This window comes from Colobus angolensis, unplaced genomic scaffold (genome assembly GCF_000951035.1).
Source record: "Colobus angolensis palliatus isolate OR3802 unplaced genomic scaffold, Cang.pa_1.0 Scaffold213, whole genome shotgun sequence".
NCBI lineage: Eukaryota > Metazoa > Chordata > Mammalia > Primates > Cercopithecidae > Colobus > Colobus angolensis.
The window spans coordinates 3,583,935-3,606,856 of record NW_012115300.1 but is presented as its reverse complement, the minus strand read 5'-3'; the positions used below and the strand labels follow the sequence as shown (position 1 = coordinate 3,606,856).

General features: G+C 39.5%; 1 protein-coding gene across 1 annotated transcript; it reads left to right on the top strand.

The window, feature by feature from the left end:
- The first annotated feature begins 8,194 nt into the window (after positions 1 to 8,194).
- GJA1 (gap junction protein, alpha 1, 43kDa) lies at positions 8,195 to 21,936 on the top strand. Its single transcript, XM_011942953.1, is given in 2 exon segments — positions 8,195 to 8,450; positions 19,034 to 21,936. A coding segment is annotated over 1 exon segment (1,374 nt). The 5' UTR covers positions 8,195 to 8,450; positions 19,034 to 19,049; the 3' UTR covers positions 20,424 to 21,936.
- The last annotated feature ends 986 nt before the right edge of the window (positions 21,937 to 22,922 follow it).

Genomic DNA, 22,922 nt, shown 5'->3' with positions numbered 1-22,922 from the left:
CACCTATAATCTCAGCACTTTGGGAGGCTGAAGCAGGCGGATCACAAGGTCAGGAGTCTGAGACCAGCCTGACCAATATGGTGAAACTCCATCTCTACTAAAAATACACAAATTAGCCGGGAGTAGTGGCAGGCGCTTGTAGTCCCACCTACTTGGGAGGCTGAGGCAGGAGAATCGCTTGAACCCCGGAGATGGAGGTTGCAGTGAGCTGAGATGGAGCCACTGGACTCCAGCTTGGACACAGAGTAGGACTCCGTCTCAATAAATAAATAAATAAGTAACTGTGTTGATTTATTTCATGTGTCAACTTGACTGACCACAGGGTGCCCACATTAAACATTATTTCTGAGTGTACCTGAGAAGGTGTTTCTGGATGAGATTAGCATTTGAATTGGTGGATTCAGGTAGACTGCACTCCACAAAATGACTAAGTATCATCTGATCTATGGAAGGCCTAAATAAAGCAACAGGCAGAAGATAAAGAAATTCTTCCCTTTTCCTTCCTGTCTATTTGCTGATAGGGATACTTATCATCTTCTCTGGGTCGTGGACTAGAGTTTACACCATTAGCTTCACTGGTTCTCAGGCCTTTGGACAGAATTACCACAAAGCTTTCCAGGCTCTTCAGCTTGCAGAGGGCAGTCATGAGACCTCTCAGCTTTCATAATTGCATGAACCAATTCCTCATTTTACACACACACACACACACACACACACACACTCCCTATTGGTTCTGTTTTTCTAGAGTACTTTGACTAATACAGAATCCAAATCAGAACCTAGTCTAAGACTTATTATTTTGTAAGCTGACACTAATGCCATGAGGGAGTAATCTCCATACAAGTCAGTCTTTTGTGGTGGCCACTAATACATAACAAAAAGAGCATTTAAGTTGTGAAAACCAAATTGACTTAGGTCATTTCATAGACTCTTCCATTTATTTCTGGTATTCTATTCAGAATTTATATCCCCAGTCTTTTAAAGCTTTGTTTGTAAATCACAATGATAAATTTTGTTAATATTTTATGTTTTTACCCTTTCCAAAAATATACTTGCATTTCCTTTTGAACCTTCTTAAGAATCTTAAATCTTAAAGATTCCAATCCAGAGGTGGAATTTATACATAGTGGGAAATTCAGCATCCACAAGAAACCAGTAGGAAGGATGGTTTTGGTCTGAAAAAGCTTCTGAAGTCCTTAAATCACCTCATGATTATGATATTCTGCCTTCATATTGGGCAGTTGTAATTTGTTGTAAGTATCCACGTGAATATCTAGGAGAGTGAAAAGTCACTAGAGCCTTCCAAACACCAAGCCCACTACATTTGTCCTTCGCTTTTAAATCAGTAACCATCTGACACTAAAGGACTACTCATTTCCAGTTATTAATAACAAACAAACAAAAGGCTCTCTTAGACATCTAATAGGGTTCTTAAATGTTGCCATTCTTAGAGCTATGTAAGGGCTGAAATATTTCTAATACACATAGAACTTGTAATTGCCATGATGCATGATTTCTTAGAGATAATGGTGGTGGTTACACTATCCTAAAGGAAAACAGTATTAAATTTGTTAGTGTCTATAAAGGACATGTACCAAATAAAACTGTCCATAGGTACCTCATCCTGTGCGCCAAAGCAGACTTAGACATACAACAGAAAGGCATTTTAACGACTTTGGTAAGTGGTGCTATAACCAAGCATTGTAAATATTTCATTTGGGAATTTTTATCTCAGCTGACTTTTGAAGCAATGCTGTTTTTTTTTTTTTTCTTTTCTTTGGCATCAGTTCAACAAGTATGTAAATAATTTGTTCGTGCATTTTAATTTTAACTACACATTTGTTCCTATTCTGGATAAAGCCTGCATAAAAAATTTGCACATAAGGTATCACCTCCACTTGCAAAATGTTCTCTATATTTTTCAAGTTTCCACTTTGCGCAGTATAATGCTGAACATAACATGATGGCAAGCGGTCATCCTGAGGAGGTTAGTACTTGGCTAAGTGATTTTTTAGATAATAAATAATATTCATTTTATCTGCCCTAAAATAAACATATTGAAATACTTCCTTATTTGTTACATGATCTTCAAAAAGATTAAAATTCTTAGCATAAGGCTGGACGTGGTGGTTCACGCCTGTAATCCCAGAACTTTCGGAGGCCGAGGCGGGCGAATCACATGAGGTCAGAAGTTGGAGACTACCGTGGCCAACATAGTGAAACCCCGGTCTCCACTAAAAACACAAAAATTAGCTAGGTGTGGTGGGATGTGCCTTTAATCCTAGCTACTGGGGAGGCTGAGGCAGGAGAATCGCTTGAACCCAGGAGATGGAGCTTGCAGTGAGCCGAGATCATGCCATTGCGCTCCAGCCTGGACAACAAGAGTAAAACTCCATCTCAAAAAGCATAAAGAGCCAAAATTTATTTTTAGACTGTCAGTACAAATGACCTGTTATTTCTCTTCCTATAAACAAGACTAATATACATGCAAAATCAAGGGTTGCAGATTCCAAACCTCTAGCCCTGATTCTGATCATTTTTTAAAGTGAATATACTATTGATAGAATTTTTTTTTTTTTTTTTGAGAGGGAGTCTCACTCTGTCGCCCAGGCTGGAGTGCAGCAGCGCGATGTTGGCTCACTGCAACCTCCGCCTCCCAGGTTCAAGCGATTCTCCTGCCTCAGCCTCCTGAGTAGCTGGGACTACAGGCACGCGCCACCACACCCAGCTAATTTTGTATCTTTAGTAGAGACAGGGTTTCACCATGTTGGCCAGGATGGTCTCCATCTCTTGACCGTGTGATGCACCCTCCTCGGCCTTCCAAAGTGCTGGAATTATAGGCTTGAGCCACCAGGCCCAGCCTGTATGTTTCTTTTTTAAAGAATCGAACTAGTATTCTCTGTTTTCCTATCGTTATTTGCTTCTTCAAAATTCCCTTAAAGAAAACTCAAAGGCTAAAGTTGAATGAAGTTAAACTCTGATATTGGCTTTGTATTAACTGCATAACTAAAAAATGCTAATGTCTACCATAGTCCCTGAGACATAATAAATATTTACTGAATGAATGAATTCACAAGTGATCATAAAAAATTAACCAAGTTTCATTGAAAAGGTAAAATTAAATAAGTAAACATGAAATAGTAAATGATTTACCAGTTTCTTCTTGCAATGTTCATTTTCACTCTGCACAGAAGGTGGAGCCAAAGACATATTTATCCACTGGCTGGAATTCTTTCTCATTCAACAAAACAAAGCGAAACAAATTTTTCCCTTTACAAATACCTTTTTGTGTAGTTTGGTTTACAGTAAGATTCGCTTGGAGGTAAACGTGGGCCACAAAAGTGAGTTGAAATTTTACACAGGTCAAATCAATCTTTGATCCTTAAACATTTTTCAAGGATGATAGAATGCTAAGTAAATGGGAAAGACGTTTTCAGTTAAGTTGAATACTTCAGGGTTATGAAGCGAATTGACAGACCTCAGAAACTTATCTTTTGAAAAAGGGATACCAGCACAAGCGATAATATGATGAGAAATCTTCACTGCTCTGAAAGAAATGTAATTGACCAACAGTCACATAAAGAACATATTTTCTGGCTAGTTTTACCAACTTGGGTAGAGCATTTCTAAACTTGCAAATTTACGACCTCCAAATTAACTTTTACTTCTTTCTTGCTTTCCGGTAAACATTAGTTACAATGGAAATTTGGTGCACGGAAAGGATTATTCTGATGCTAAGGAAAGGAGATCTGTAAGATAATGCCATCTTATTTCATTACAAAATCAACCTAGACCCACCTAGTCTCAAGATAGTCTTTCTATTGTTCTACAAATGCCTTGAATTGCCCCACAGGGATTGCAAATTTTCTAGTTCTTCTTCACTCACTTTCATCTCAGCCAGCTGATAACTTCACCTACTTTGAGAAAATACCTTCAAACCCTAGTTTCATGCAGCCCATACTGTCTGAAAACATTTTCTTTATGTTGCATTCATTCTCTTTTTAAAGGAGTAGCTGTCATTTCAAAGTTAACTACTCCTCCAGAGAACAAGTAATATTTTCCCACAAATAAGCCCACTTGTAGCTATTTTAAATACCCTTCCCTTTCCTAGGTGTTACCTTGTCTCTTTTTTCATTCTTTTTTCTGCATTAAATGAGGAAATCCACCAAGAGCGGTGTGGGCGCCGTGTTTTTGGTACACTGCCTATATCCCATCTCTTAGTAATTTCATCTGTACCTGTGGCTTCTAATTACAAATCTTGTTGGTTTTTTTTTTTTCTTTTTTTTTCATATCCTCCCACCTCAGCCTTCTGAGTAGTTGGGACTACAGAGGCGTGCCACCACGCCTAAATTACCTTTTTATTTGTTGTAGATACAGAGTCTCCCTATGTTGCTCAGGCTGGTCTTGAACTCTTGGGTTCAAATTGTCACCCCACCTCAGCCTCCCAAGTGCTGGGATTACAGAGTTGAACCACTGTGCGTGGCCAATCACAAATCTTATAACAATTTTTTTTGAGACTGAGTCTCACTCTGTTGCCAAGTTGTAGTACATTGGTGTGATCTCGGCTCACTGCAACCTCTACCTTTCAGGTTCAAGCAATTCTCGTGCCTCAGCCTCCTGGGAGGCTGGGACTACAGGTGTGTACCACCACGTCCGGCTAATTTTTGTATTTTTAGTAGAGATGGGATTTCACCATGTTGCCCAGGCTGGTTTCGAACGCCTGACCTCAGGTCATCTGCCCGCCTTGGCCACCCAAAGTGCTGGGATTTCAGGCATGCGCCACTGTGCCCAGCCATAACAATTTTAAAGTGAACTCCACAGCTTCTGTTTTAAATTGTCAGTCATCTCTCTTTACCTAGATATTTCAGTTATTCACGCCAAAATATTTCAAACAAATCTTTGTATGTCTTTCAGCAGGTCAGTCCCTCCCCCAGCTTCCTTTTTTTGTGTGTGTTAGTAATATTTTCCCAATCAAAACTCCAAAAATCGGTTTCCACAGCCTCCACTCCCTTGTCTTCCCATTCATCCATCATCAAGTTCTGATAATTCTACCTTCCTTTCCTTTCTTTCTGCTAGTATTGCATTTCAAGTTCCTATAGCTCACTGCTCTCCCATTACAATATTCTTCTTACACGTCTAATCCAGAGTCACCAATTATTTTTGAACGTTTATGCTACTCAGTGAGGTGAAAGTAATCCATCAGAGTTTGTGTGGGATAGGCATTTAAACGCCTTAAAAATCACTCCATTCATTTCTTAACATTTCAGAAATTCCTATTTTGAAACAAAGGTAAAAATCCAAAAAAAGGAGTTGGTTCTCATATGAAGAAATATTTCTCACAATTCTGAAAAATAACGTACCCTCCATTGTGCCAATAATGTGCATTTTTCAAAATATATAGCTACGTGGGTAAAACAGAATCAAAGTCCTGGCAGGTGATTTGGCCTAAAGAAGCTCTGCAGAAGACAGAAACTGTCAATAGCTGTTTCTAGTTCTCCAAAGAGCAGTGTTGCCTGACCAGCAAATCAGGCTGCATCCATTTCTTCTACATAGACAAGCTCTGGCAATCAGAGAAGACACTGTTCTAGGACATCAGTGTTTATATTAGATAAATGGCATTGACATTTCTGAGAATACAAGAAAAACACGTTTTTAAAAAAACTATTCCACAATTTTTGCAAAACATTCTAATGGAGACAAGCTTCTAAGGTCAGATAAGTGAGATGCTTTTGAACAATTGTATTATTGATAAAAATGTAACTCACCAACACTGCTAGAATATGAGTTATAATATAAGTTGCTACCTGTCATTTAGAGACTCTGCTAGTTGTCCATGAGAGAAAACTGTGGGCCTTTTGCAAAACCTAGTTTCCCTTGCGCGTGATTACTCATAGCATTGCATTTCAGTGCCATTATCCCAGAAGAAGAGAAGGTTCCTCAGAATGTCTTATCAATGATATTTTGATGAAATCATGTGGAAATCTTGTATCAATGATTATAGAAAAATGATTTTAGAAAGAAAAGACATAGTAAGTTCATGTATTAAAAGAAGTAATTAATTACTGCCTCATGTTACTAGTAATCCTTTTGGCTCAGAAAATGGTTCAGGTGATATCCATGAATAATTTGTTATAAGGAAGTTCTTTAGTTCTATTTTCAATTGGTCACATAGGTAATAGCTTAAAAAGAAAAGAATACTTTAAAAGAATACTTAAACATCAATATCCCTCTATAGATCTAACAAAACATAACAGAAATAAACACAGTTTTTTTCTGCTTTAAAAACCCTATTATGAAACAGTCAATGACAACTTTTCTTTCATGCAACTTATTCTGAATTAGCATTATGGTAATGTTTCTATAATTGTACTTGATAAATAATTTTATAAAAATAAATTGTTATGTAAATTAAATGAAGCATAGACTTTTTTATAAAGAAGAAATGTGTTTTCTTATCATAAAAAGAATAAATCATTTTCGTGAATGTGTTCTAAGTGCAATGAAATAATTTTTAGTTAAGATAAAGCAATAGATTTATTTAAAGAACAATATAAATACAAGACCGAAACAATATTTATAGGTTGCTGAACCTGAAGACTCGAAGGTCAAATTACAATTTCTACTTCCAGAAGATTGTTTTTCCCCTTTCTTAATTTAAAGAAAAATGTACTCTTGGAAATAGGATAGCCAACAAGTAAAAACAAAATTGTTCCTTAAAATTGCAACATTTGGGCCAGGTGCGGTGGCTCACGCCTATAATCCCAGCACTTTGGGAGGCCGAGGCCTGTAATCCCAGCTACCCGGGAGGCTGAGGCATGATGAGAATCGCTTGAAGCCGGAAGGCGGAGGTTGCCATGAGCAGAGATTGTGCCATTGCACTCTAGCTTGGGCAACAAGAGCAAAACTCCGTCTCAGAAAACAAAACAAAACAAAACAAACAAAAACCCTGCAACATTTCAAAAGATGTTGTATTAGTCATTTCAGTGAAAGTTTAATTAGGGAACGGTGTCTACCAGGATATATTTGGCATCCTTCTTTTTTCTGGTATTTGCATGAATGAGAAAAGTGTTAGGAATAGGAAGGCCAGATGAGTTTGCTTTGCCTCCAGAGAATACCAGCCAAGAGATTTCCTGTCCAATCTCAGGAGCATCACTGAAGCCTGTTTATGAGTAATTGTCCCACCACAACACTCTGCTATGGCATTTGGGAAGCCCTCAAAGGAGCTGCCTGCTCTAAGAATGAGGCCACATGACTCAGGCCATTATAAAACCTAATGCAGAGCCTTGAAGAGGGAGAGCATTGGAAGGAATAGGGAAGCACATAAAGATGATGTGCTCAGCTCTACTGTCATTGGTCAGAAAACTCTCTAGTGGGCTTGAGAGGAGGAACTGATTTTAAGGAGGGCTGAATAGTTTGGGAACCTACTTAATGCAACCATAGTCTGTATTTTTAAAATCCTGACACTTCACTACAGATTTGGGTTTTAGTGTCTTGGCATTAACAGGGCTGAAATATAAATTCTTAGTTTTCTGGAGATACGGCAGAGGTCAGATATCAAGATTTCATAGGCAAACAAAACATGCTATATATGTAAAAACTATACACACACACACACACACACACACAGCCTTTTGCTAAACTGAAAGAAAGTAAAAATTCAAAGCAGTCAAGGGGTGGAAAGGTGGATTGGGTATGGACTTTTCTTCCTATATGTCAATTTTTGAAATGTCTCTCTCCCATCCCCGCCATTCCCTGTGTTAATTGTCCTTACTTACATTTAAAGGAAGGGAATTAGATCATCAAACAGTTCACTCACACCTACCTCTAACTTCACACACCTTGGTCAATGTGAAACAAGCTTGAACTGGTTATATGCTTCCCCACCATTTTTATTTATTGTAAGCTACCTTAAAAATTTTAGACAATGTTATAATCAAAATATACACTTTTCCCCCCATTATCCCTGGTCTTCTGGTGAAGCAAGCACTATAATCAATGATTCTTATGTGTGAGGAGCAACTCCAAGTAGAGGCATTCATGTCCCTAATGCTATTTTATTTTTCCTCATTAGCAAATATAAACTACAACTTTATCCTGATCCCGCTCCTGCTCTTAGCCTCTTCTGCCCCCGCCCTTCCACATTCACCAGCCTCTTCTCCACCTCCTCCCAGCCTTTCCCTTTGCCCTCCCCTTTCTTCTAGCCCCTCCTCCCAGTTGAGTCAGTGGCCTGAAACTTTTAAAAGCTCTGTGCTCCAAGTTACAAAAAAGCTTTTACGAGGTATCAGCACTTTTCTTTCATTAGGGGGAAGGCGTGAGGAAAGTACCAAACTGCAGCGGAGTTTTAAACTTTAAATAGACAGGTCTGAGTGCCTGAACTTGCCTTTTCATTTTACTTCATCCTCCAAGGAGTTCAATCACTTGGCGTGACTTCACTTCTTTTAAGAAAAAGAGTAAGTTTTTAAAAAATGAGAACACTTTACCTATTAGTTTCTTTTTCTACAAGTAAAACTTTCCTAAAGTTTTAAAATGTGTTAAATGTAGCTTGGAATTATGATACTGTAAATGCATTGATGGATTTGAAAGTGTTTCTATAGTTTTAAAGTTAAAATTTATTGTACTGAATTTATATTTTGAGTGTTAAAAAAGTTTCTATTAACATTGCAACAGGTAAAAAGGTTCAAACCTTTCCGGTTAGAATAAAAGACTAGTTTACTGGATGTTTGGTTTTTCATTTTAGAGTGTAATTTTATTATTATTAGTTTTTGTAATCAGTAATAGTCTAGGTGCTATCATTTGGTGTGGGGGGGCGGTTAGGCGCCTGGGTTGGGTGATTTGAGTGACTACATCGCAAAAATCAAAGTGTAAATTTGCTTAGCGTGCTTCCTATAGTATTGTACACTTCATAGAATAAAGTGTTTTTTTCACATGGAAATCTTGATTGATGTTCTATTGCTTTGCAAAGCCAACTTCTTTTGTGACAAAGTGCTTTGTTAAAACATCGTGGTTACTTGACTTTCACGTGGTTCCTTCCTAGAATTTTCTCCATTAAACAAAAAGGTATAAAATTAAAGAGTATTAATGTTATGTTTTAAAAATCAACAGTAAATTGTTACTTTATATTAGCAACCGCTACGGAAAGATTTGAGACCGTCAGGAGAGACAGCTTTTACTCGACCACGTTGGCAGTTTAGGAGATGAAATCTCCTAAAGTTTAGGTGGTGGTTAGTTACAGAGCATTAGAGATCAGACGTTTAAAAACGTGTACGCCAGCGTGCTTTTCCAAAACCGTCTCCTAAAACGGGAGCTCCTAGAAAGAGCAGGGAAAAAACTTTCTTAAACAGCGCTTTGGGAGCTCCCCCCGCCAACACCCGCCGCCCCGCACCTTCCCTCTGCTCGAACCTGTAACCGAATTCAGAACTCTGGGGCAGTTCTTTGGAGTTGGAGCTCCTAGGGCAAAGATAACGCTAATGAGTTGCTTAAAAGGGTTCAATTTTTAAAATACTTCTATTGGTAACACCCATTATGTTCATCAGAAATGCAACCATGCATTTTTGCGCCCGGTAAGGATTTTCTGGTCTGTGTAAATCTACAGACTAGAATAATTAGTTTAGATTCTTGACGTGACCCTGCAGTGGAAGTGTTTGCACCAGTGAATGCTGAAAAGCAAATAAAAATGAAAGCTTTACGGAGGCCGTGGGCTGGACGGGTACGGGGCGCCTCCTGCCATCTTAGTGTCTGCCGGGCTCCTTCCCGCGCCTTCGCTTCCTGAAACAGCGCGGTTTGGGGACATTTCCCGCAAATCCTCACAAGTCAAACCGAGCGCAGGTCCGAGTTCGTCACTGCAAAGGAACCCGGGGTGCGGGGTGGGAGGGATAGGAGGAGAGATGGGCTGGGTGCCAAATGGTAGAGGAACAAATGGTTGATTTAATTAAAGTTGTCAATCTAATTTCCCATCCCTCTCACATCAGCCCCCCCTCCTTTTTTTTTTTTTTTTTCCTCTTTTAAACTTGCTGAAGTCCACTATCTCCGTGTTGGTAAGAAAACCTGAATACCTTGGGAATTGTGCTTAAATTGCACTTGCAACGCCCCTGGAAGTTCCTGAAACTTCCCGAGAATGAGGCGGGGCGGCGCAAGGGGAAAGGGCAGGGAGGAGAGACCCTCGGGGAGCTGATGACGCGTCCGGGGCAAGTCAGCCTGTTTCAGAGAAGCGCGCCTAGCGGTCGGAGCAGCGCTGCGCCCACCTGCCCCTTTAGTGACCCAGCCTGTCTTTACTGGGGGTTTCTGATAACGCTCATCGATAAGCTCTCCTTGTTCCCCAAGGCGTGCTTCTCTTTCTCTCCAGGTACAAAGTAGGGGTGGGAAGGGGAGAGCTATACAATGTTGTAAAAAGAAGCGTGGCTTTATTTGGAAGTCGATTGAATTTCTTTTGCTTCCCCGACCCGGTTAGTAACGACAAGGAAGATACTGAATCTCGCCCTCCGAAAATTGGGCGCATTTGAACTCGGTGAATAGTGTCCCTGTGAGGAAGTCTAGTATTTACTTTTGTGCAAGGATAGCTGGAAATTAAAGCGGCTAGTAATGCAGAGATTTCATTAAGCTAGGGCGTCTCCCCGCCCACCCTACCCCCCACCGCCAGGAATGAAATAGGCCAGTTAGACAGAAAACACCTTTGGGAGAAGAGTAATTACTTCTAGGTAGGCCCAATTGCCTGGAAATTATACCAAGCAGAGGCAGTACATTCCGTTCCTTCCTGGCGATGTTGATTCTATATTATTGTTCCCCCAGTGTGGGAGTGCTTTGTACTTCCCAAAGTCAGGGTAGACTGGTTACCTGTCCTCTGCTGAGAAAATGCAGTGGTAGTGCCTTGCTCTACTTTCTTCACTGTTTAAACATGTTCCACATTTTTCTAATGCCTTCTGAGAATTCTAACCCCAGCCACCGAGTTCCTCACCCTTGGCGATTGTGATACCTGCAGTGCTCTCACTCTCCTTGGGAAACATGGTTCCAAAGATGCTCCGCAGGAGGCAGATTAAAGGCTGTGCTTTCAGATGCTGAAGGTTGCTTTGTTACTTAGATGTTTCCATTTCCTGCAGAGAGAAGGGGAGAAAACACGGGGTGCATTCTTTCCTTTCTTTTCTCTACATCCAGGGGTGTAGCTTGGTTTGAGCCTTTATATACGATACCCGCAGGGAAGGGAATGATAGGACAGTCACCAGTGATGAATACCTTCCACTCCGCCTTTCCTGTTGTTCTGACTTATCTTCAGGATTCTCAGTTATTTGAAGAGATGTGTGGGAACTTATCCGCACACGTCAGTTCAGCTCTGGAGAGAAAAAGTAATTATCTAGTGTTTATTATCAATGTAATATTCCATATGGATAATTCAAGTTTTAAAAATCTCCAGAGCATCTCTTCCCTGGGAGATTAACATTTTTATAATTCTTAGCATAATTGCCTAAATTCTCCATCTTAAAGTTACCCTTTAACTATGTGTGTACAGTTTCTTTTACCAAACTTCAAACTGTGGTTAGCTCTTTTTTAAAAAAATATATCAGTGGCTTATACAATTTCATAAATTTCACATTCCAATTTTCCTATGCTTTTAAAATAATATTTTAAGAAAAATGTATATTTATCATCTTCTGGGCTTGATGTCTCATGCCTGTAATCCTAGCCCTTTGAGAGGCTGAGGTGGGAGGATCGCTTGAGGCCGGGAGTTTAAAACCAGCCTGAACAACATAGCAAAACCCCATCTCTATAAAAATTTTTTTAAAAAAGAAAATGTATGTTTGTCAATCATTTCTTAGTTGCTGTTTTTCTAAAGAAAAGATGAAAAATTTAAAAACTAATGCTATATATATATACAGGTCTTTTAAAGAGTAAGAACCAAACTTTACTGAGCTGTTACTAAGAGCTTCACAGGCATGAGTTATTAAACTCTCATTGAAAAAAACAGACTGTCTTAATCAATACACTTGTGAGGGCCCTAAGGATGTCTATATGATTATAAAATAACAAAGCTATTCACTAAAAATAGTCACTTTGGAGGTGGAAGTAAGAGTAGGGGCAGAGGAAACGCCAAGGACTGATAAAAATATATTAAGTTACATCACAATTGAAGAACATGGCTTTTAGCCTGCAGCTTCTGACTTAGGGTTTTCTCTCTGGTAGCCCTAAATTGATCTTGAAAAACTTGTTTTGGGGGAGAATTGAGTAGTAGCTGTTGAACTAGGGAGGGGATTGTCTTTTATGGGATGCACCATCCTCTCTTTGGATGGAATTCCTCACACCTCAATCTCCACCTCCTCTCATTAAGTGGATGCTAATGTAAGTTGAGTGATGAGGAGGGGTAAGAGCTGGGGAAATAAAGGCTTCTTGGTGTGTTTTTTTGTTGTCCTCCCCTCTGCCCCCAAAATAAGCAGTTCACAACATTAAATACCTACACAAATGTGCAATTCTTTATAAATAGATGTTTACATACAGTAAGTTTGATACACTACAGTTAGGCCATCTAGGTATAAATAAGGAGGTAAAGGTTGGGTATTATCTGACGAACTGGGAATCATGGTACTTCATTCTAATCACTTTACTGCCTGCATAGTCTCAGACTGTAAAGATGTTATATTAGCCAGGGTTATTATCAGCTACTGCTCTTCCGCTTCAAAGCCCTAGCCTTCCCCGGTATTTATCATTCTTGAAATATACACGATTTTAAACGGGCTATTTCTTCTTGTAATAGTGTCCTTGGCTACAGTAAAATTGTGTGGTGCAGTCGGAGTTAGAATATCATAGAACTAGGGGACAACTACACAGTTGTGTTATTTCTTTATTTTGTTGTTTTGTTTTTTAAATGTTAACCTGCAACAACCTAACAGTGAACTGAATGTACAACCATGATACCTGATGCAGTTCTACAAGAATCCTAACCCTCATTAGGATCTCATTTAACAAATTCAAGAAGCTCTTTGTTAAACAGCCTTTTTTCTTTTTTTTTTTTTTTAAGCCAGTCAAATTTAGCAGTAGGGGTTGTAAAGAGCCTTTTTTCTTAATTTAGCTCTATTGCCTGCTCACGAATCATTTGAAGCATGTTTCAACAAACAGCTCTCTGTTTCAGAAACTGTTACTTGAAAATTTAACAGTATGAGAATGTGAGATGATGACAATACTTTTGTACTGTGAAGTCTCCTTTTTAATTAATTTGAAACTTTAGAAAGTTGAGATACATAACTACAATTAAGAGAATCCCAAAGAGACAGTAAAAAACAAACAAACAAAAACTGTTTGGTGTTTTGTACGGTATCTTTTTATTTTTTGTGGAAGCCCCATTTAATTCCATCTAATTCTTTTCTTTCTTTCTTTCTTTCTTTCTTTCTTTCTTTTTTTTTTTGGAGACAGTTTCACTCTGTCACCGAGGCTGGGGTGCAGTGGTGCAATCTCGCTCACTGCAGCCTCCACCTCCCAGGTTCACGTCATTCTCCTGCCTCAGCCTCCCAAGTAGCTTAGATTACAGGCACCCACCACCACGCCTGGCTACTTTTTTGTATTTTTAGTAGAGACGGGATTTCACTATGTCAGTCAGGCTGACCTCAAACTCTTGACCTCAGATGATCCTCCCACCTTGGCCTCCCAACGTGCTGGGATTACAGGTGTGAGCCACCACGCCTGGCCACATCTCTTACTCTTTTAAGCACTGGGGATACAGCAGTGAACAAAGCAAACTCCCTCGTATAGCTCACATTTGAGTTGAGGAAGGTAAATAATAAATCCTTCTCATGGAAGGAGGTACATAATAATCAGGCAAATATTTACTATATCAAGTAGAGATAAAGTTTATTAAAATAATAATTTTTTTAAAACCAGGGCAAGGGAATAGGAAATGACAGGACTGGGGAAAGGATGTTGCTATTTCATACTTGGTGGTCAGGAAAGTTGGCTGATGAGGTGAGACCTGAAACAAGTGAGGATGTGAGCTGTGTGGATAGAGCAGAGCTCATGAAACCAAACTGATTGTTTGTTTATTTTCTCAAGATCGACTGATTACCCGGAGTATAGGTTGGCGATCAGGGTGACCAGGCTAATAACATGAAATCTAGCAAACTGATGATGGCTGAGGTCAAGCTAAGGGTGACTGTTTTAAGTGTGAAGGAATAGGCAACTGAGTTCACTCAGTGACATTATTGGAGGGGCAGAGGATATTACAAAAGTGAAATAAAACATTAGAAGGGTTTGCATTTGAGTTTTGGGACATGAATATTTTGGGGTGCTAGTACATCAGACACACATAATTTCCCTTTCCTCCCAAAAAAATTCATTAAATAATTTTATCAGGAACTTCCGTAGACATTTCCTTATGTAGGTTTAGACTCTGATTTTATTCTTTCAGATATTAATGACCTTCACCTTCTCTTTTCTCTCAATCATAAAAAGATGCTGGATATCAAATTTCACTTTAGTTTTCAATAATCCTATCTACCTTTATTTAAGTCTCCACTCTCAACTCATTACATTTCTCTTCTTGAGAAAAACATTTAAACTTGAAAGTAAAATACTTAATTCTAATAACTATTAGGATATTAATGGCATGGAAAGACTTCACTGCAACTTCGGCACAGTGATTTGTTTCTAAGGCTCTAGCAAAAGGCATAGTCAAATGTAATTTAAAATCAAAGCTTTATTTTATTTTTTTAATTAATTAATTTTTTTTTTGAGGCAGTCTTGCTCTGTCTCCCAGGCTGGGGTGCAGTGGCGCCATCTCAGCTCACTGAAAGCTCCGCCTCCCGGGTTCACGCCATTCTCCTGCCTCAACCTCCTGCCTAGCTGGGATTACAGGCGCCTGCCACCATGCCCAGCTAATTTTTTGTATTTTTTTAGTAGAGACTGGTTTCACCGTGTTAGCCAGGATGGTTTCAATCTCCTGACCTCATGATCCGCCTGCCTCAGCCTCCTAAAGTGCTGGGATTACAGGCATGAGCCACTGAGCCCGGCCCCAAAGCTTTATTTTTAAGAGATTTCATTTGAATTAAAGAATCTTCCTAGGCCCCACCTAGGGCCCCACTTAGCGCCTGTAGCTTTGGACATCCATCCAGTCTAGGGGGCCATGACGAGCAATGGAAATGTAATCTAACATGGTACATAGATGGCAAAAAGTGTGGTCCAGCTGCTAAGACTCTGCTCTTAACGAGAACTTTGCACAACTCCTTTTAGTCCTTGGTCTACATGTGAAGCACCAACTCAGTATCTTAGAGGTGAAGGCATGAATATATGTGATATGTCCTAGCTGCACTGGTCTTCTCATGTATCAAATAAGAAATATACCTGTCTCCTCCTGGTGAATAAAAGTGCAGTTTATAGTCTGTAGATCAATGCCAAGGATTCTGTAAACATAATTATGCCCTTTTATTATAAAAGGATGTTAACTTATACGAGGTTTGGAAAAGCTAAGATACCAAATCAGTTTGGGAAGGGTGCAGCAGGGAGGAAAAACCAGTTGCCAAAATTTGATTCATGGCAAAGTGAGCAACCACCAAAAAAAAAGGAACAATTTTTGTTACCTCTTTTTGGGCAGCTGTCACATTAAATATTATTGGATGGTCTCTATGATAGTGGTAACCGACAGGTAGCTACATGTTACAGGATACTCGGTATCCAATTTGATAATTCGTATCTTATTAAGATGAAAGAGTATAACTCATTAAGGCAAATGGCAGCTGCATGGGTGCTTAAAGAAAAGACAACTTTGCAATTAAGTTGCTAGTGTATTAAAAAAGAACTACTACCTAAACAGCTGCGGGATGACCTAGTTCAAATATTATGGAACTGTGGAGTATTTTTGTAGAATCTCGAAATTATATGAAAGTTATGTGTCATATGATTTTTTTAATAGAATGTAAATAAACTTAGTGATGAATTACTATAAGCATCTACACAATCATATTTTACTTTGAATAATGATGAAATCCTAGCTAAAATAACTTCTGTTGTGCCTGGTCATATTTCTAGATATGATAGGTTTGTCTTCAGCGCTATCATTGCATGAATGTGATGAGATGTATGCAAACAGTTTATCCTTTTATACTTGATTGTTTTTTGCTATTTTTCCCCTAGCAATCGAAATATCTGAGCAAAAGCAGATGACACTGGCAAAATATTGTAATTTTTTACAAACAGAATTAGGGCCAATTTTACACATCACCACATAGAAACTGTCTATTGATACAGCTCCAAACATTTTGTTTGTTTGACCCTTATGGACTGTACTTCTTCATTTCCAGTCTAGTATTTTCTGCTAAATTATAGGGGTTTTTTTTGTTTTTTTTTTTTCCTTTCACATTCTCTCACCATCAAACTGTCCATCATGGCTAAATTACTCCCTCGCCTCAAGCCTTCCCTTAGCTATTTAACTGTCTTTGTCAGCCTTTCAAGCCTTTGTTCTTATTTGACTGCTGTTTTCATACATCAGTTTTACTTTCTAACTTGTCACTTCAGAATCTAAAATGACCCTTCCAAAGTAGAAGGGAAGCTCCCTTTTTTATGACCACTGGGGGAGCCTTATTTCTGTGGCCTTCGCACCCACCCTCCACTCTTATTCAGCATTCTTTGGCACCAGTCCCTGGGCTGTCATCAAAGGTACCCATGGTATCTAATTTAGATAGCTGGTGCATAGTTTAGCTTTATGGCTCAGCCATCTCTTATTTGTTCGGCCCAGGAAATCCCAGGTCAGGTGCCCATTTCATTTTTTCTTGCTCTCTATGGCCAGGAGATACAGTCATTAGACAGAAATGTAATGTTGCTTGCTGGGGAAGAAGATTCCCCTGATAATTTCATTTACTTCCTACAAGGAGATACAGCTCATAGTTCAACTCCAGAGGAGAAACTCCTTTATATTCAGATAGTGAACATATTTCTAAGAAGCCTAAATAACCCTACCTTTGGTGACACTATTTAGAATTCATTACTAAGCTCCTGCAAAGTCTTAGCTTTGCTTGTTTTTAATTATTAAACAATCTTTGACTAATTCGTCCTTTTCTAAACCCTCCAATTACTACTGTCTGCTGAAAATTAGCCTATATTCCCTATGCCTGCCACATCATGTTACTCACTTCTTCCCAGCTTTCAGCCCTGGCTAAGGTTGTGTATATTAAAGCATGCAAGCATTTCTAGCTTTAGTGCAGCCTTACTATACTTTTAAAACCGGTATGAGGCATTGAAAAGACTTGGCCTGGGGATTGTGAATCTTCTTCTGGCTCTATCTATAGCTAAATATTTCCTATACCCTGAGAACCTCAATTTTTATCAGCTAAATGGATAACCGGGAATTAGAGCATAAATTGAACTAGATAACTTTGGGGATTCTTATTGGTTTCTACCAACTTAGATCTTTTTCTTTTTATTGAGACGGAGTCTCTCTTTGTTGCCCAGGTTGGAATACAGTGGCGTAATTTCTGCAACTGGGTTCAAGCAATTCTCTTGCCTCAGCCTCCCGAGTAGCTGGGACTACAGAAGCGTGGCACCATGGCTAGCTAATTTCTCGTATTTTTTGTAGAGATGGGGTTTCACCATGTTAGCCAGGATGGTCTCTCGATCTCCTGACCTCGTGATCCGCCTGCCTCCCTAAGTGCTTATAGGCCTGTGTGAATTATAGACTTGAGCCACCATACCCGGCCAGATCTTTTCTTATCCTCAGTAATGGAGAAGTCATAGGCTTTAGATGCTAGATATTGATAAGAAGTTAAATTGGATGTATAACCTGAGGGTCCAAAGCCCAGTAAGGGAATTTTAAAGTATATAACAATGAAAAGATGAAAGCCAATCTTTTCTGGCTGGAGAAAACGCTCTGAAGTAGGTTTTCTTTGTTTTTTAATAAGGTTGTAAGTAGTATTGAGACAAAATGAACTTTTTACTTGAAGTGTGATGTGTATTTAGTCTTCGTTTTTGAAAGTAGGTTACTACATATAATGACACATTGTAGCAAAAGAGTATATTCCATATAGCCTACTTTCTCTCCGGACAGAAGACTGACTTCTGAGCTACATAAGTCACTGCTTAAGAAAAAAACAGTCACCATTGCTTGGGAGGCTAAGGCAGGAGGATTGGGAGGCTAAGGCAGGAGGATTGCTTGAGCCCAGCAGCCTGGGCAACATAGTGAAATTCTGTCTCTAAAAAAAAAAGAAACAGAAAAGTGTAAATGACCATAATATAGAGTATGCACAAATTACACTTGAAAAATCTTCCAGAGGCTCGGCGCAGTGACCCACACCTGTAAAACCAGCACTTTGAGAGGCTGAGGTAGGCAGATCACCCGAAGTCAGGAGTTGGAGACCAGCCTGACCAACATGGAGAAACCCTATCTCTACTAAAAATACAAAATTAGCCAGGCGTGATGGCGCATGTCTGTAATTCCAGCTACTCAGGAGGCTGAGGCAGGACAATCGCTGGAACCTAAGAGGAGGAGGTTGCGGTGAGCTGAGATCATGCCATTGCACTCCAGCCTGGACAACAAGAGTGAAACTCCATCTCAAAAAAAAAAAAAAAAAAAACAACTTTCAGAGTGAAATTAGTAATAAAATGATATATAATAGCATTAAAGTTTTGGAAAGAAGGTTATGTATGTGTTCATAGGTGTTCTCACCTGTATTCTTAGATAGCTATGCTTTGAATAACACATCAGGATTTTGCTTGGCAAACACAGACCTACCAGGCAAAAATTGTCCTCATTTATCAGACAAACAAAATGAGCAGAGGCCTAGCACAGATGGCTTCTCAAGTCACACAGCAAGGCAGTGGTTGAGCAAGCAATACATCTTCCCAGGTTAAAGATTGCAACTCACCATCTGTTGCTTCTAAGACTTACTTTATCTCAACAAAACAAAACACGTGTTAGATCTTTACTTCGTTGGGGAAAATGGGGCAGGAAGAGTTTGCACTTGGTTTTTTGTGAAAGAATGTTAGAAATATATGAAACGCATAGTACCTTTAATGTTAAACTAGTAATTTGCAATCTGTGATCCTTGAATTGTCTTTTTGTTTCTTTCAGGTGGTGCCCAGGCAACATGGGTGACTGGAGCGCCTTAGGCAAGCTCCTTGACAAGGTTCAAGCCTACTCAACTGCCGGAGGGAAGGTGTGGCTGTCAGTACTTTTCATTTTCCGAATCCTGCTACTGGGGACAGCAGTTGAGTCAGCCTGGGGAGATGAGCAGTCTGCCTTTCGTTGTAACACTCAACAACCTGGTTGTGAAAACGTCTGCTATGACAAGTCTTTCCCAATCTCTCATGTGCGCTTCTGGGTCCTGCAGATCATATTTGTGTCTGTACCCACACTCTTGTACCTGGCTCATGTGTTCTATGTGATGCGAAAGGAAGAGAAACTGAACAAGAAAGAGGAGGAACTCAAGGTTGCCCAAACTGATGGTGTCAATGTGGAGATGCACTTGAAGCAGATTGAGATAAAGAAGTTCAAGTATGGTATTGAAGAGCATGGTAAGGTGAAAATGCGAGGGGGGTTGCTGCGGACCTACATCATCAGTATCCTCTTCAAGTCTATCTTTGAGGTGGCCTTCTTGCTGATCCAGTGGTACATCTATGGATTCAGCCTGAGTGCTGTTTACACTTGCAAAAGAGATCCCTGCCCACATCAGGTGGACTGTTTCCTCTCTCGCCCCACGGAGAAAACTATCTTCATCATCTTCATGCTGGTGGTGTCCTTGGTGTCCCTGGCCTTGAATATCATTGAACTCTTCTATGTTTTCTTCAAGGGCGTTAAGGATCGGGTTAAGGGAAAGAGCGACCCTTACCATGCGACCAGTGGCGCACTGAGCCCCACCAAAGACTGTGGGTCTCAAAAATATGCTTATTTCAATGGCTGCTCCTCACCAACTGCTCCCCTCTCGCCTATGTCTCCTCCTGGGTACAAGCTGGTTACTGGCGACAGAAACAATTCTTCTTGCCGCAATTACAACAAGCAAGCAAGTGAGCAAAACTGGGCTAATTACAGTGCTGAACAAAATCGAATGGGGCAGGCGGGAAGCACCATCTCTAACTCCCATGCACAGCCTTTTGATTTCCCTGATGATAACCAGAATTCTAAAAAACTAGCTGCTGGACATGAACTACAGCCACTAGCCATTGTGGACCAGCGACCTTCAAGCAGAGCCAGCAGTCGTGCCAGCAGCAGACCTCGGCCTGATGACCTGGAGATCTAGATAGAAGCTTGAAAGCATCAAGATTCCACTCAATTGTGGAGTAGAAAAAAGGTGCTGTAGAAAGTGCACCCGGTGTTAATTTTGATCCAGTGGAGGTGGTACTCAACAGCCTTATTCATGAGGCTTAGAAAACACAAAGATGTTAGAATACCTAGGTTCATTGGGGGTGTCGGGGGTAGATGGGTGGAGAGGGAGGGGATAAGAGAGGTGCATGTTGGTATTTAAAGTAGTGGATTCAAAGAACTTAGATTTTATAAATAAGAGTTCCTTTAGGTGATACATAGATAAGGGCTTTTTCTCCCCGCAAATACCCCTAAGAATGGTTCTGTGTATGTGAATGAGTGGGTGGTAATTGTGGCTAAATATTGTTTTACCAAGAAACTGAAATCATTCTGGCCAGGAATGAATACTTCCTGAACCTCTTACGTCTTTTCAACAGGAAAAAGACAGAGGATTGTCCTTAAGTCCCTGCTAAAACATTCCATTGTTAAAATTTGCACTTTGAAGGTAAGCTTTCTAGGCCTGACCCTCCAGGTGTCAATGGACTTGTGCTACTATTTTTTCTATTCTCGGTATCAGTTTAAAATTCAGACAAGGCCCACAGAATAAGATTTTCCATGCATTTGCAAATCTCAGCGTTATACGTATATTCTTTTTCCATCCACTTGCACCATATCATTACCATCACTTTTTCATCATTCCTCAGCTACTACTCACATTCATTTAATGGTTTCTGTAATAAACATTTTTAAGACAGTTGGGATGTCACTTAACTTTTTTTTTTTAAGCTAGAGTCAGGGAATCAAGCCATGCTTAATATTTAACAATCACTTGTATGTGTGTGGAAGAGCTTCTTTTGTTTGTCATGTATTGGTACAAGCAGATACAGTATAAACTCACAAACACAGATTTGAAAATAATGCACATACAGTGTTCAAATTTGAACCTTTCTCATGGATTTTTGTGGTGTGGGCCAATATGGTGTTTACATTATATAATTCCTGCTGTGGCAAGTAAAGCACACTTTGTTTTTCTCCTAAAATGTTTTTCCCTGTGTATCCTATTATGGATACTGGTTTTGTTAATTATGATTCTTTATTTTCTCTCTTTATTTTAGGATATAGCAGTAATGCTATTACTGAAATGAATGATTTCCTTTTTCTGAAATGTAATCATTGATGCTTGAATGATAGAATTTTAGTACTGTAAACAAGCTTTAGTCATTAATGTGAGAGACTTAGAAAAAATGCTTAGAGTGGACTATTAAATGTGCCTAAATGAATTTTGCAGTAACTGGCATTCTTGGGTTTGCCCTACTTAATACACAGTAATTCAGAACTTGTATTCTATTATGAGTTTGACAGTCTTTTGGAGTGACCAGCAACTTTGATGTTTGCACTAAGATTTTATTTGGAAGCAAGAGAGGTTGAAAGAGGATTCAGTAGTACGCATATAACTAATTTATTTGAACTATATGCTGAAGACATCTACCAGTTTCTCCAAATGCCTTTTTTAAAACTCATCACGGACGATTGGTGAAAATGCTGAGTATGACACTTCTTGCATGTCAGCTACATAAACAGTTTTGTACAATGAAAATTACTAATTTGTTTGACATTCCATGTTAAACTACAGTCATGTTTCAGCTTCATTGCATGTAATGTAGACCTAGTCCATCAGATCATGTGTTCTGGAGAGTGTTCTTTATTCAATAAAGTTTTAATTTAGTATAAAGATAGCCGCTATATTCCGTGTGATTTGTTTCCCCTGCCGAGACGTAGTCTTGCTCTGTTACCCAGGCTGGAGTGCAGTGCCGCAATCTTGGCTCATTGCAACCCCTGCCTTCCAGGTTCAAGCAATTCTCCTGCCTCACCTTCCTGAATAGCTGGCATTACAGGCACCCGCCACTGTACCTGACTAATTTTCGTAATTTTAGTAGGGATGGGGTTTCACCACGTTGGCCAGGCTCGTCTGGAACTCCTGACCTCGTGATCCACCCACCTCGGCCTCCCAAAATGTTGGGATTACAGGGGTGAGCTACCATACCTGGACTATATTTAAAACTAATTGATGGCATATTTTAGATTAAACACATTTATACTGGTTATCAGAACTTAGGCAAATAACGTCACGTTTTCAGGGACAATATTTATCATTAGTTCTGTTCAGTGCAACATTAATTGTAAACATTTTTGGATATCTATTGAACCAAAATGAAGATAAAGTGTTAAATTTGAAATATATCTTTAATGGGATGTGTGATAGAGTTTAAAACAAGGAAATATTGAGCCTGTAATCCCAGCACTTTGGGAGTCCAAGGTGGGTGGATCACCTGATGTTGGGAGTTCCAGATCAGCCTGACCAACATGGAGAAACCCTGTCTCTACTAAAAATACAAAAATAGCTGGATGTGGTGGTGTATGCCTGTAATTCCAGCTACTCAGGAGGCGGAGGTTGCAGTGAGCTGAGATCGCCCCATTGCACTCCAGCACGGGCAACAAGGGAGAAACTCCATCTGAAAAAAAAAAGAAAAACATTGAGTAATTTAGTCGATTAGACATGACACGAGTAAGCACAAAATCTTAATGATGATGAAATTTTAAAGCTGGAAAGGCTGAAGAAACAAGAATAAATAAGAAGGGGTCAGTTTGAGTATAGTTACATGAAGCAGCAAAAGAATAAAATTTATTTCAGTTCACAATATTGTAAAAATACAGAAAACAA